The 15,647-nt window shown below is 40.7% G+C and overlaps 3 protein-coding genes across 6 annotated transcripts in view; 2 read left to right on the forward strand and 1 right to left on the reverse strand.

The window, feature by feature from the left end:
* Positions 1 to 15,647, reverse strand: part of nf1a (neurofibromin 1a) — a 51,908-nt gene that overhangs the window by 12,365 nt on the left and 23,896 nt on the right. For all 4 annotated transcript variants that reach the window (XM_079481304.1, XM_079481303.1, XM_079481307.1 and 1 more), the window contains 6 exons: positions 4,783 to 5,215; positions 3,243 to 3,583; positions 2,257 to 2,459; positions 1,973 to 2,166; positions 1,601 to 1,741; positions 46 to 325 (listed from right to left, as the gene is read on the reverse strand). In XM_079481304.1, coding sequence (XP_079337430.1) covers positions 46 to 325; positions 1,601 to 1,741; positions 1,973 to 2,166; positions 2,257 to 2,459; positions 3,243 to 3,583; positions 4,783 to 5,215 — 1,592 coding nt within the window. The remainder of the gene's footprint in view (positions 1 to 45; positions 326 to 1,600; positions 1,742 to 1,972; positions 2,167 to 2,256; positions 2,460 to 3,242; positions 3,584 to 4,782; positions 5,216 to 15,647) is intronic.
* On the forward strand, positions 7,357 to 11,061 carry evi2b (ecotropic viral integration site 2B). Its single transcript, XM_079481309.1, has 2 exons — positions 7,357 to 7,434; positions 7,800 to 11,061. The coding sequence occupies exon 2, from the start codon at positions 7,830 to 7,832 to the stop codon at positions 9,321 to 9,323; it is 1,494 nt and encodes a 497-aa protein (XP_079337435.1). The 5' UTR covers positions 7,357 to 7,434; positions 7,800 to 7,829; the 3' UTR covers positions 9,324 to 11,061.
* omg (oligodendrocyte myelin glycoprotein) lies at positions 9,948 to 15,015 on the forward strand. Its single transcript, XM_079481308.1, has 2 exons — positions 9,948 to 12,298; positions 13,405 to 15,015. The coding sequence occupies exons 1-2, from the start codon at positions 12,285 to 12,287 to the stop codon at positions 14,558 to 14,560; spliced, it is 1,170 nt and encodes a 389-aa protein (XP_079337434.1). The 5' UTR covers positions 9,948 to 12,284; the 3' UTR covers positions 14,561 to 15,015.

The raw sequence follows: 15,647 nt of genomic DNA on the forward strand, positions 1-15,647 counted from the left end.
ACAAGTTTTCAGGATCAGGAATGTGCCATCCCGTTTGTTTCTCACCGCTGAAGTTGAGCTGCGAGCAGGTGCAGAGGGAATGTATGATATTAATAACAAGACCATGTGTTGATGCTCTGAGGGACAGCGGGCCGGTGGCCACCAGCAGTGTGACGACGTGGAACAGGTACGGCAGGTGAGCTGCTACGTCTAAAGAGTTGTTGAAGGACAGCATGAGCATGTATCGGGCCAAGATAGCAATGTCATCCCACATCAGGTGTTGCTCCAAGGTTGGGGTGGGAGACAGGCACGTCTTATCGATGATCTTACACATTCGGCCGATCACCTGAGAGAGAAATTTGGGGGTTTTATATACACAGCAAAGCACTTCTGGAGGTGTGGTTTAGTTCTAGACAAAATAGACATTTTTGTTCTGTGTGACACCCTAAACATGACTTGCAACTAGCTTTCATAGCGCTCTCAATAAGATTATACTTGATCCCTCATTTAACCTAAGAGCCGCTCTGCTGTACGAGTGTAAGAAAGAGCAGACGCACCAGCTGCACAAAGGCTGCCCTTGTGCTCTAGAATCTGGCTCAATGTGACATCAGCAGTGGCTGGCACATGCAAACCAAACAATATTCACATATACTCAGCATAGTTAAAAACTTAGCAGAAAAATGATTCAATATGCCCAAGTAGTTGAGAAACAGGAAATCTGATTAACATTACTGCATGAAATCCTGAGATATTAGAGTTAACGGATTTGTGAGCGTGTCTGTCCTTTCTGTTAACCATCTCACAAAGATGTCCATTGAGCGTAGTGACTAACAGTTGGCAATATAATAGGAGCGACTGCTCGGCTGGTTAACCATTGTCTGTCGGTGCGCACACACGTACCAATTGATCATTTTGTGTACAAACACTTGGGATAATAGATGCTCGGCAGATGAGCTAGTCAGCGTGGATAAGATCACAAGAGGAATGCTTGAGGAACACAAGGGCCAGAAACACTTTCAACGGTAAGTGGAAATCTATTTTAGAAAGTGTTAGTGGGCTGGACATGATGTGGAAGACTTACGATGAGTTAACAAGAAAACAAACAATAAAAGCTAACTGACCGAAAGTGGCGAAGGAAATATAGAAATTAGAGATTCCAATCTGATTACAAATGTGAAACGTCTAAGTTAAAGAATAAAAAAAGTTAAGTGTAGAAAGTATCAAACACTACACTTTTCTTGTTTTGTTATGATACCAAAGATGAAAAGCTAAGATGATGAAATTATACAAGCAAGTATTAATACCAAAGCTGTGTGAGCTTTTTGATGTTTAACTGGAATTGAAAATGAATGATGAACGTCTTTAGACAAACTGTTGAGAAAGATAGAAGCTTCAGTTGTAATTGTTCGCAACAAACAGCACTAAAAATACCAGATGCAGAGCAAAGCTTGGGGTTGGTTTTATGGGCTTGGTTGTGTTGCGTTTCCATTTCCTTCAAATGTGCAATGCAAGTCAGAATGCTAGTTTTAGTTTAATCTAACCGAGTATACACGTAACATTTTCCAAATAAAATACATCATAATTATTACAGTATTATGTGACATAAGTGGTAAACACTTACCTTGCTGGACACCAGCTTGACGTTTCCTGAGGCCAGTGCCACAGCTGTGTCAGCCATCACTTCAGCCTTGATAGACCCCAAACCCCCAGTAGCACTGGTCTTTATGAAGCTGTCCAACACCACATCCAGCAGGTCCGTGATCTATAAACACACAATGTAAAGGCATATCTGTAATTGTTGACTTTGAGAGAACCACTGAAATTTTATTTGGAGTTCCTTAACACAGGCAAAATACATTGCACTGTTACCATTTGAAGCCATTTATCATTCAAGGGTCATGTTGTTGACATTATGAAATTATCGGAGAGGATAAGCTAATGAAAAGGACATTAAATCAGAGCAATGTGTTCTCCAAAAGGTAGAGGGGCATACCTGACCCAAACTGCCCCATATCTTCGCCTGTATGGATGGGTACATCTGTTTCTCATTAATGGTCATCGTGATGAGCTTGTCCAGGATGGCCGTGACACGCTGCCTTTTAGCATCGTCATTGTGTTTGCAGAAACGCACCAAATTACGCAGCCAGGGAGTCATGTACTCCAGACACAGGTGTTTTAGCTCAATACCTGAGAAAGAAAGAAATCAACAAAGTGTATTAAGAGTGGTTTAAAAAGAACATGGTTGCTTATATAATGAGTTTGATCTCTTATACTGACTTGATTTGCTAAAGCCGGAGATGCACTCTTCCAGAAACTCCAGAGTGAGGTGGGGTTCATTGGCTGCTAGCGTTTTGCTAATGGACACTATAAAAAGGGTGTTGTTGGCTGGGATGCACAAGCCAGATGTTTCCAGGAGCTGGCCTTCGATCTTCAGGTTAAAGGTGCAGGTTAAGGCACAGAGGAGATTGTACGCAGCTGACCTGGTAAATGAATTTTTAGTTAGCACTCAAGTTACTTGAGACACAATATTACTCTATTTATAAATCAGCCTAGTCTAAAGGTTCTAGATTCGTAAACTTGTCAGGCAAATATCAAGATTTGCATGACAAGTTCACAAGTTTAGGACTGTGAGACATTATGAAAGGAAGTTGAAGAGCAACCGCTGCTGAAGTGCATGCACAATATAGCAGTATTTGAATTCAAATTTATTGAGCTAGCAAATAGCAAAACATTTGTGTTTAAAATGATCTCCTTATTTTACCCTGATTCACAAACTAATGTGAGATGTGTCGGGTATGGTTTGAAGGGAAATAGTTTGATGATCTGACTTCAATCCATGTAAAGATAAATAAAAAAAAGTAACCTGCAATATTATGTTTCAAACAACGTTTCACGTCAGCAATTATGATTATGATTTATCTTCAAAAATTAGGCAAAGTTCTAGAATCGCAAACTTGTCATGAAAATATAAAGTTTTGCATGACAAGTTTACGATTCTAGTACTGTAAAACTGGCTTCGGGACGGCATGATCAAGAACTACCCCAGCTGAACTAAAGACACAATGGAGCAGTATTAGAATTTCTAATCAGTACACAACAAAGACACAGGCCTGCAAATCAAAGGCCCTTTGTCCTAATAAGACACTGTCAAAATAAGGGATCCATCGAGCCCTTCACCCCAAATTATCAAGTCTAAACAACAACCTCAGCACTATCAAAAACTAACAATCCCATGATGCTTTGAGAAGGAGAATGGCACTCACCTCAAACTGGGGTCGGAGCTTCCCAGGTTGAGCAGGGCGATGTTGAGAAGGGTTCCAGGGACATCTTTTGGCCTGATCTTGGTGTGCTGGGGAATGGAGTCTGGTTGGGAGAGCTCCCAGCGGGTGCGGATGTGGATGATGGATTGAACGATGGCTTCGCACTCCTGATGCATGAACGTGAGAGGGGTGCCCTGGTTTGCGATGGTCAACGTGAACTGATTCTCATCCACCAGACATATCTCCTCAATCTCAGAGGCGTAGTATATATCATTCAGGAACACGGGTTGGCCCAGGACCCGTGTCCGCTCAGCAGAGGTCACCTGTACAGCTGTTGAGCCCACCTGGGTAAAAAGAGGATTAGACGTTAGAGATGCAGTCTTAACCTTTAATCTTTTTTGTATAAAAATTAATTTACGGAGCATGTACATAAACATCAGTGCTGAAAATGGTCTTCTTTACCTACCCTGATGTGCAACGGTAAGCTTATAGTTATAAGGGATGGACCCAAATGAAAAATCTTGGCTGAAGCTGAGTTAAAATGAAACACTTGGCCGAATACCGAACATGGCTTTTCGTATTTCTTCGATTTATTAAGCCAGTTTTTTCACTCTTGCATAATCCGAATGCTCAAAATGTGCTATTTCTATTTTGTCTTGTTTATCAATTTAATACAATATAACTTAAAATAAAATTGCGAAAAAAAAGCTAAATTAAAACAAAAATTGAGCCCTTTTCATTCTTGAATAGCTTATATTAGGCCTATGGCTGACTGCTGAAAGACTGTACTGATACCCTGTACCAAAACAACAAAACACTTCATTAAAAAGTGAATTTCAACATTATAAGCAAAGAATATGAATAAACGCAAACGGTTGGATTATTATAGGATACCACTCCAGTCTGAAGTGCACAAGTAACCAACCGGTAAAGACGCTTCATTCAGAAATTGCCTTTCTCTGACACTTAGAATATACTCTACACACTGCCGACACGTTTGCTACATTTATAAAGCCTGCACGTGTCTCTCTCTCTCTCTGCGCTGGTTGCTGCTTGATCATATGACACGTCATATTTTCGGCCTAATTATTTCGGTTGCCGAACATTCGGTGCATCCCTAATAATAATAATTATCATTTTTATAAACCCATTGAAAGGTGCAATTTTATATTTTAAGCAGAGACTGCGATAGAGAGGCAAAAGCTACAGATTGCAGCTTAAATAACTTAAAAACAGAAATTAGCCAGAAAACTAAAAAAGGTTAAAGAACTGACTTTAGAGTCATAAAAAGGCTTGTTCTTGAATAAAAGAAAACAAGATGAATTTCAACAGAACGGAACTTTACAAGTCCCGGGTGGTTTAAAAAACTGAAACCCATTTTAGCTCCCAAACAAACGCAACACATATGGCTCAGAAAAAAAACTGATGCGACGCAAGACCGAAAACATCCGTCTGACGCTTATGTACAAGTATAACTAACACAGAAAAAAAACAATTCAAGTGTAGTACCAAAACTCGACAACCCATATCACAAAGTTGTTACCTTGATGGACACTTTTGTGTCCTTGTGTGCAAGCTTCAGGGCATTGTGAAACACTTTGAGGTCCTCCTCCAGAGCCAATGTAGCAGCAGGCAGCTTCTGCTGCTCCGGCTCAATGTGCTCGACTAGACGTGCGGGCGAGTCGATAAACAGCAGCTTCTTGCTTCCTTTAAGGCCGGTCAGCAGTCGCTCATGGTATTTGGTGTATTCTCTTACCCAGGTGTTGCAGTTGTAGATGTACACGGCGGCCACGTTCTCGTAGGCAAAGTTAGGAAAGACCACAAACCACTTGGACAAGAAATCCGTCTTAAAGCGGTTACTGGGGCCCACATGGGTGAGATCGACCACGATCTCATAGTGTTTAGCATAGTAAGGCTTGAGGGTTAGCAGCACGTGGTATATAAGAAGATCCCCATTGATCTGTCCGGTTTTGAACCTGGGAGAGAATGCAAAATTTGTTTAGGAAATCAGACCTTTGGTTTGTGCAAATATGGGGTCAAGTGGTCAAAATTGCAAACAAACAGCTGTAAAGACCCATCATAGTTAATAAGGCTGTGACTATGGCTTCAAATAGCAAACGTTAGATGTCACAAGGTCATAAACAGAAACTTGTTATGTAAATATAACTCTGCGTTCTCCTCTCAAAACCACAGGTAACTATTCAACAGAAAATACATCTAAACAAAAATCATTAAGGAGGCGGACAGGAAGTGACTGCGCATCTGAAAACCCTTGAGCATCACTGCTTCAGTTCATTGTTCAACATCCAGCTCTCCAGACAAGCTCCTCAAGCAAGGCCTTTCATCTACTTTCCGTAAGTATCAATTATATCACCCAGTTATCTCTGAAGTTAATGTATACATTAAAGGATAGTTCACCTCAAAAAATACAATGTTGACCCTCATGTCATTCCAAACCTGTGCTACTTTCTTTCGTATGTGGAACACAGATGACGACATGTCAAAAAACAACAACATCGGAGGCCATTGACTCTCAGTGTTTAACAGTTTTACTATAGAATTTCTGTGGGTGAGTCCTAAAACGTCACTGACATGTTTTGTGTTCCCTTTGACACGTTGTTTCACAGATTCACAAATGGACAACATCACCATCTCAGACTTCAATATTTCAACTGCATCACCATCTAGCAAGCCTCCAATCTTAGCTTCAGAGATGATCTGCTTAATTGATGCCGAGCTGGCGTTTATAGTGACCGCATCTGCTGGTGGCGTCATTCTGATCCTTCTAACCACCACCATAGTGTTGGCCTGCAACGTCTCCAGACTGAAACGTCGCCACCGGGTGCCTCGTCCATCAAGAAGCAACGCCGACCTAGTGAGCGGGACGGGTTATTGGGGTACCGACAAAAGAGAGGGAGGCATCGTCGGCCCGTGTGAAACCAGCGTTCTTCTGGAGGAAGTCAAGACTGATGGAGAGGATGAAGAGGTTCAGGATGGAGAGGCCGGTTCGAGCCAGTACATCTCTACAACAACCAGCGCACAGAACTCTGAAAGTGTCTCAGCAACCATCCAGATCTCATCATCAAGGGATTCCTGCATAAATCCTGTAAACTTGGAGAACATGCCTCTAATGGTTTAAAGTAATATGCAATGGGGTTTTTTTTATGTGGGGTGTCGGAAATCAGTGTGATATTGTACCAATGGTATAATTATATTCTTTTCTTTCAACTCAAACTTTTAGAAAACAAAAATCTTAAATATATTCTTTGAATAATGTTTTTTAGAATGGCAAAAGCACATTACAAACTTCATTTAACATGTTAAACAGACTTATAAAAGATTTTAACTAGCAACTAACCATGAATGTGTTCAACTCGACCTGGAAAATTGTCAGGAAAGAAGCAAAAGATTGTAGATTTGATGGCAAAACTATTGGGTTGAAGAAAATGAGTTTGCCTGGACAATACAACCGCTAAAAAAGAGAAACCCTATGAATTACGGAATTACTTCTTTGTGAATAACTCAATGTGTTCAGTATAAGGCTATATATTTGAGGGCAACATACTATTTGTATATACACTTTTAAGACCATTAAACAGTAAAACAGTTTCAATTCTTGGAACCCTTGAGCATTCTGACTGTTTGAAAGGCCTCACAAACCATTTGACTTCTCATTCTCTGACATCCAATACTTAACTCCCTATTTGTACTTCAACAAAATAAAATGCTAACGATAAAAAAAAACATTGTACCTAGTTTTTTTAAGAACTGTCCTTCGCCATAAGTCACTGTATGAAATGTATACTTTCTTATGACAGAATTCCATTGTTTAGATTCAGATACAAAAGGAACTTTTCAGGATTACGAAAACAGTCATGAGATCATATGCCTTCAGACAAGTTTCGCTGCTCTGCTAAAAATGTTCTTACACGATGAGGAAATCTATAATGGCAGTTCATTTAAAAAAAGGTTAAATTACTTTTAAATGACTTAAACAGCAAATGAATGAAGTTCATATACCGTTTCAGAAAATGGTCTTGTCGCAAAAAGCGTCTGTTTTCACACCGTTACCACAGACAAAAAACAGCTTTAAGCAAAAAACGAATGCAAGCATCTCATTGCTTTCATTTCCTGTTGAGTAAAAGTTCCGTATTCACCAGCACACACTTCACCAAGTGCTTCTGAGGCTGTCGGGGTAAGTAAATAATCTCTTGTTTTATCTAGAATAAGCCATCCATTCATTAATATCTCTATAGCAAATTTTTAGTGTATAAGGAAAATTATAGTATATAAAGCAGCCACATAAATGTACTGAATGCTACTACGTGTTAACTTATTTCTACTGCTATTTTGACTGAAAAGCTAAATACAAAGTTATCATAACAATCTATATGCTATCACTGCCATAAAAATGCATTCAAAATAGAGTAATGAATACAATGAATAATGAAGTAATGTTGTACCGACGTGATACATTTTATTCAGAGCTTATCGTACGTTGTCATAAGAAACTGCTGGAAAATAACATGGTCTCATATAGAAAAATTTCTTTTTTGCAAGGTTTTCCAACAAGATATCTTTATAAACAAAATGAGGGCTGTTTCATGCCCACTTGTCGTCGTCTTCGTCTGCTCGCTACCATGGAGACTAAACGGTAAAGTAACACCAGCTATTAATATCAAGAGGAACAACGGACATATCACTGAACACCAGAGGCTTACACATGTAGCAGAAGGGCCATCAGGACTATACTCTACTGATGCTGGAAAAGAAAACATGGTTTCACTTTCAAGAAGCTTTCAGACGCAACACCTCACAAGTGAATCAGAGCGGCATATCAGAGTGAAGACTGCTTATGTAGTGAATCAGAGGACAAAAAGAAATATAGATGACAATTTACACAACTTGACAACTCCGAGGCAAACACAACCGGAAGGCACGACTTTAAAAGAGGAACTACCAAGCAGCCTCAGACCGCAAGCTATCCTTAATAAAACTGAATTTACATCCCCTGTTCAACCACCAACCAACATTTCTTCATATGAGGAAAGAGCCACCAAAAGGGTTTTGGATGCAATGGAAAATAAGACACAGGAAACTGCAGAGGACACACCATCTACAACTACAAAAAAGCATCCAGACGTAACAGATGTGGAAGGCAACAAAACCAGCACAAATGGTGATCTTCAAACCCCTCAGTCGACACTGGACACTACAGTCCAATCCAGCCCCACGACACACGCTAGCACCTTAACAGTAACACCTGTGATAGATTTCAATGAGACGGAGAGTATGAAAACCACACAGAAAGAAAAAACGACTGAAAGGGCAACTGAAGTTGACGTAAAGTCATCTACGAGCAAGCCGCTGGAGATATTCCCAACGACTCTGAAGACCACCACTCAGAGTGAGATTCCTTCACCGAACAACCACCAGACTACGAACCCTGGAAAGGCTGTGGCGGCTATAATAGGCACAACTTTTGTGTTAATGTTCATAGCCATCATATACATTTTGGTACGAAAACGAAAAATCCAAAAAAAGCAGCTAGACCATCCTGAGTGGGCCGGACCCTCGCCGTTCCTGGATTGCGACGTTCAACCTAACCTGCCGAGTATTGAGGAGTCCGAGTCCGTCAATAGGCAAGGCTTCCGCCAGATCTCCAAATACCTTCCCCAACGGCTATCCAAACATCTGACGTTTCGGAGGGACACGAACGAGGAAGTGTTCATGGGGGACATACTGCAAGGAAGCAGCACATTTGGCAATCATAATCTGGAAGACGTCAAAGCACCCAATGGGGAGCCAACAGTGGTTGAAAACGTACCAAAGACAGAAGAAAATGAAAACCATCAAGGCCTGACTTCTGGGGACTCTGTAGACTTTAAAGTCCCAGCGGTTTCGGTGCATATTAGAGAACCGGGCAATCAGAATGATGATCTCACTACGACTCCATCTCAAGACACTTTAGTTAAAACACTTCCGCCCTTATTTTCTATAGATCTTGATTCTGTTCCAGAAGAAACAGCCCCTTCCAAAACATTAGATGTTGGGAATGTTCCTCCAGCTCCACCACTGCCCTAATCTTTGATCTTCAAAGCATATAAAATCACTCAATGGAGATAAAAACTGCTTCTACTTGTAATAAGAAAGACACAACTAATCATACATTTTTACAGTCAAAGCTTTTGCTTGAACTTAACAGTTCTTGGCCACCATTGATATCCATATTAGGAAAAATTACAAATGGTAGTCAAAAGTGCCTAGAACAGTTTGCTTTCCTACATTCTTCAAGATATCCTCTTTTGTGTTCAATAGAACAAATGTTTTCAACTATAGTAGTCAAAGGTGGCATGAAAACAGCAAGAATAACAAAACATAAATGCAGAGCTAACATCAGTTATTCCTTTTCAAAACTACTGTAACTACTCCGTTTGTACCCTTACTTTTATTCTGCTGTAAAATAAAATAAATTGTTTTAAAATGCCCTGTGCATGTAGAACATTCAGCAAAGTAACATTTGTAATCTGATGAAAACAAAGTGTCACATTTATCATCCTCACAAATATGTGTGATGATATTACAACGATAGTATCAGGTGGTGATATCACATTGCTTTGAAACAAACCAAGCTACAGAACGACTACCATTTAAATATACCACTAACAGGCCCCACTGTGAAACTCACCAGTCAGTGCCAGTGCAACTAAAAGACTCACAAACTGCCCAGGGGTCAGTGATTTACACTATACTAGGTAGAAAGTGAGTACAGACGTTTACTGTGTGCACAGGCATGAATGTCAGGCCTGTGCAATACCTGCAGCAGAAGTGAGAGGGGAAACGTTAAAACAGAGTCATATCGGGACACAAACCACAAAACCTCTCGTACCTCTCTCTCCATCCGGTGGGATTTCAGCCAACGTTTAGTGGCTGCATCCTCTTTTGCTACAGAACTTGATGTGAATCACAAACCTGTTAAAGCTAGTAGTCAATAGTCATCTACTCTCAATATATAAATCTAATACTAACCCACAGTCACAGCAAACAGTGTATTATCCACAGGAATATTAAACACAAAAATGTTAATTTGTCTCCATTTGCTCACCCTCAGGTCGTTCCAAACCTGCACAAACAGTTCTCATCCCCCAATTACTGCAATAGTAGGTCTAATAAATAATATTAGAGTAAATGGGGGATGAGATGTTTTTGTTTACTGACATTCTTCCAAACATCTTCCTTTGTGTTCAGCATAACAAAGGAAGTCACACAGGTTTGCAACGAGTAAATAACAAAATTTTCATGTTCGAGTAAACTATCCTTTTAAATACTAATATGGTATTATTATGGTTTTATTGAGGTGTACAACAGTAATATTAATATCAATTTATATTACTTTCTGTATATGTTACGATATTACATTCCGATTACATTAAGTCCATCAGTATCATTTACTGCTGCAGATCTCTTCAGCTCTTCCAAACATCACGGTGTTGCTATGCAGGTATTCTCACATTGTACTGGTGTTGCCATGCTGCTTTCATGCACCGGTACATTCACACCCCATTGGTGCTCGTAAAAGATGCACGTGCTCATTGAGAACACTAGGGGGAAACAGATGTGTGACAAACAGAGCAAAAAGGACAACAGCGATCCAGACCACCACACATTAGCCTAATGGGCTGGAAAAGAAGCGTTTTATGATGTTTTAGCAATCGGTTGTGTAAAGTATATCATATTCTATTAACTTCTAGTGTCAATGACAATTGTACAACATGCAACTAAAGTGTAGTGAAATAAAGCAGTTTAAAGGGATAATTCATCCAAACTAAAGATTCTGTTATCATTTATTCACACTCATGTTGTTCAAAACATGAAGACATCGAAATGTCTTCGTGGTTTTAGGTCAATATAATGGAAGTCAATGGGGTCAATGTTGTTTGGTTGTCAACGTACCATTTAAAATATAATCTTTCGTGTTCAGCAGATGAAAAAGTCATACAGGTTTGGAATGACAAGGGGTGATTAAATTATAAAATAATTAATATTTTGGTGTGAACTACCCTTTTAAGTCTTCTATACACAACCAACTTATTATTTCAAGAACGTTTACTGCCAGGTATCTCTTCACATAAGATGCGGAAGGCAAACTTTTCAGGTCAGTATGCATGACGTTATAAACGCATACATAAAAGCAGTTTTGTTTTAGCATTACACCTAGATCATATTATATAACAATTACAGAACAATGACCAATAATGGAACAAATTTTGACAATGGCAGCATGCATGAAATGGTGAACCTTTCAGAAACACCTATCATATATGGCTGCATAGGGACAAGCATGTCACCCCATCTACTGCCTTCATCTGCATCAAACACGGCCAGATTATTTCGTCACAGACCGGCACCATCGCAATGCAATGCAGAAGTTAATTTATCAAAGCACTGAGTTGGAAATAATGGGGTTGTATTACGCGCATGGACCGTGACATGATAGGGAAACAAAACCCCAAGTGTGTGTGTGAATGAGAGAGAGGGAGAAAAAGAGAGAGATCGAGAGATTGAAGGAGATGATTTGGTTGCGTGTGCAGATCCAGAATATAAAACACTGAGGTCAGCATCCACCCCCATCTCAGCAGTATGGGCTGAGCCTGTGCTGCATTCTACCCAGCAAGCAAATCCCCCCCTCCTTAGATCCTCCCTCTCTCATGAACAGTCCGGTCGCTGATGCTACAGCGGAGGCTATTCAGAGGTGCCACACGATCATGCCTGGGCGAAAAGCAAGGGTAGGAAATGGCTAGACGTGGACTCGTACCACAGTAACTGCAGCCAGCGAGAGGACAGAGAGAGGGTGGGCAGGGAAGTGGAGCGTGAGAGAGAACAACAACATACGTGAGACGGCGAAGAACGTGGACTCTACGGTCACAACAACGTGGAGCAAAATACATGTCAAAAGCAAACTAAGAAATTGAAATTGCCTTTCGCTGCATTGGGCGAACAGCGCTTGAGAAAGGTTGCGACAGACAACGACATGCCTTTGAAGTGATGGAAAGGATCAGGTAAGATAAATATATGACATCAATAGCAAGCATTCGAACCGTTAAACACATGGCAACTAGACAGACGTGCAGAATGCACACTCATTCACAAAAAGCACAGTGATGCTGGCTGACAGAAAGAGAGACTGCAGTTGCATTTTAATTAGCAAAACAGGGACACAACAATCAAAGCGCATGCTATTATTCCCACCGAGATTTCTAGAAAGGGTTACGTTTCTCAGCATCCCACAGGCAAATACTCGAAACTCTTCACTTTCAGCTGTCTTATCACAAGACTGTCCTGCATATTGACGTGGCAATCCAGAACGGCAGAAATTTCCAGAACTGAGCATTGCATGTAGCCGCGCAAACGCGGACTCCCACATACATACAGATGTTTCATGCTTTCTAATTTCAACGTTTAACGTTGTCACCAGGGTTCGGGAAGGCAGGATGCATAAATTGCATGCATTGCTATTAAAGCTAAATGCTGTGTTCTAAATGCTGCAGCAGGGCTGTGGAGCTCCTGGCAGGACCTCAAACTTTAAGGATGGAACCAATGAGAACCGAGCATCTACTTACAGTCCATTGAGCTGCTGAATGATACTGTCCTTGTGTTATGATTTACATTTTCATTTGTGCGGTTGGCAGGCGCACAAATCAAGGGCTCAATTTTTATAGAATCAGGTGGTTATCATTCTCAATATTTGGTATTTTAACAGTTTTAGGGATAGTTCACCCAAAAAAAAAATGCATCATTTACGCACCCTCGTGTCATATCAAACCTGTATGCCTTTCTTCTGCAGAAGAAGGACGTTGAGACGTTGATAACCAAACAACATTGAAACTTTCATTGTATAGACAGACACAAAACCACTTTTCCCCTTCTCACCTTATTTTGTGTCCCACAGAAAAAAGTAATATACAGGTTTTCTGGGATGAATAAATGATGACAGAATTTATTTTCTTTGGGTGAACTATGGCCTTAAATGATTTTCCTTATATGGCCAAGGGTTTGAACTTCCCAGCTAGGGGTCCAGCTTAATCTTCTCAAAGCTTTCAGGTCTTTATCTGAAGCAAAAACAACAAGGTTTATAACAACCTTACCTTTGCTTGTTTATTTTCAGGACAGCAAACATCATAACTGCCTCCATGCAGACTAACCTCCTACTGCTTCTGCTGCTTGGGATGCGCGTGCTTGCCATTTGCCCACCCATATGCACCTGTAGCGGGGGTCACAGAGTGGTGGACTGCTCTGCTCGTGGCTTAAGTCTACTTCCTGACAGCCTACAGCACAACATCCATTTCCTCAACCTGTCCGATAACAGACTCCAAAATCTCGATGGCCTGCTCAGCCATTTTGATCACTTAAGAACTCTGGACATCTCTTATAACCACCTCCAGCACCTTCCAGCTGGCCTGCCGCGAGCTCTCTGGGACATGCATGCTTCGGGAAATTACATCCGTCAGTTGGAAAAGAACGACACGGCATACCATTGGAACCTTAAGTCACTGGACTTGTCAAATAACCTGCTGGAGCGGATGGTCTTGATTAACAACACGCTATCTAGTTTGCGAGCTCTAAATCTCAGTCGTAACAAATTCTGGACCGTCCCAACGAACCTGCCCCACAATTTGGAGACGGTGGACTTATCTCATAACTACTTGCTGCAGATCTTACCCGGCTCGCTGGACCGCCTGCAGAGACTCTCTAGATTCTACCTGCATGCTAATCGTTTCACCTCATTGGAGGAAGGTGTCTTCAGTCGGCTAGAGGGTCTACAACTCCTATCGCTTGGGGATAACCCTTGGGCTTGCGAGGATGAAGAGAACATTAACCATCTACTGATATGGATGCAACAGACCCAAGCTAAAATCTTGGGATGCCCCTGCTACACCAGGCCCACGTGTGGGCAGGTCCACTTGGCCACCAGGAGAACCTGGCTATCGGCAGCCTTTACAGAGCCCCCAATGGGTGCAGATACCCGTTACCCCGACCACCCAGTAACTTCTGGATATCTCTCCAAATCATATCTGCTGAACCACCCTCATAATCCGAACGCTGTTAATGGTTCTGAGGCAGGAGAGCAAGCGTTGACCATGGGAGGGGGGTTTCTAACTTCGACCCCGCACAGCTTCACAACCAAGACGAGCACAACGATTCGAACACGTAGTACCAAGAAAGTCCTTCCAGCGCGTAGCAAAAGTCACCGAATCCACAGATGTGACTATGTTTTGAATCTTTTAAGTACTGCAGTAATTCTCAATGCTTTGAGTCTGTAAATCTAGAACTAGCCTTAAAAAAGCTGAAAGAATGCAAAAAAATATCCTCTTTGGATTTCTCATCGATCTGACTGTTGCTACCTTCCTGAGCATTCTTCAATGCATAACGATCTCAGGCTGCTTCAAAGAAGATTACTGCTTTCGACAGAAGTGGCAAAGTACCGTATGGCTACCGTGTATACTCACATCTTCATGAATGTATACAACTACACCAAAACTATCAGTTTCTTGATGTTGGAAAAAAGAATGCACTTTTCATTGAAAGAATACATTTCACAATGTTATGCTTGATCATTGAAGATTTTTATTTGTTTATACCACATATTGAAGTTAAAAGCTACAACGACACTCCAGTGTTCAGATGTGGTCTATAATGCTAAAGAGAAACCGCTTCTGCTGTCTCTAGTATACACTGCTTTCTATCATTACAGCAAGAATAAAGTGAAATTGTGTTTAAAACAATTTTTGCTGTTTTTCAGCTATTTTGTAACAGCGTTTTTACTACCATTTTATAAAATAACCTGAACTAGCCATTAGGTTAGGCCTGGTTGATAACCTACAGCAAGATAATCTTAAAGTAAACAGCCGTTATATGCCCCAGGACTTCCTGCAGATAAAAGGCCAATCCCATGATGCCTCTCTACAGTACGGGTAACATCAAGCTTGGCCGACCATTTCTCAACCCTCCATTAAATGGTACACAGACCAAATGAAGGTAGCCATTTCAAACACTTAGTTTTCTCTGAAGTCTGATATACAAATAAGACAAACACATGCACAAAGCACTTTTTGGGAATACACCAGAAATGCAACTTGTGTGTCATATTAAAGACTGCAATAAATTATGTTAAATACAACAAACATTTTTTATTGGTGTTTAAGATGATAATTTAAGATTAAAAAAAAATCCTAAAATGAAATGACTAAAGCGTATTCATTAACATGAAAACATACTTTTCCAAAGTTAAATATGGAAACGTGACCATTTAATATGTACTTGCAAAATTTGCTTGGTTATTTGAAAATAAACAACCTGGATGTGACATAAACTACAAACCTGTGACATCATGGCTTGAACTTGTTCCAA

Source organism: Barbatula barbatula (genome assembly GCF_947034865.1).
Source record: "Barbatula barbatula genome assembly, chromosome: 19".
Lineage (NCBI taxonomy): Eukaryota > Metazoa > Chordata > Actinopteri > Cypriniformes > Nemacheilidae > Barbatula > Barbatula barbatula.

What these genes read in the sequence shown, in the direction of transcription:
- evi2b (XM_079481309.1), top strand. Translation starts at nt 7,830, where the DNA reads ATGAGGGCTGTTTCATGCCCACTTGTCGTCGTCTTCGTCTGCTCGCTA.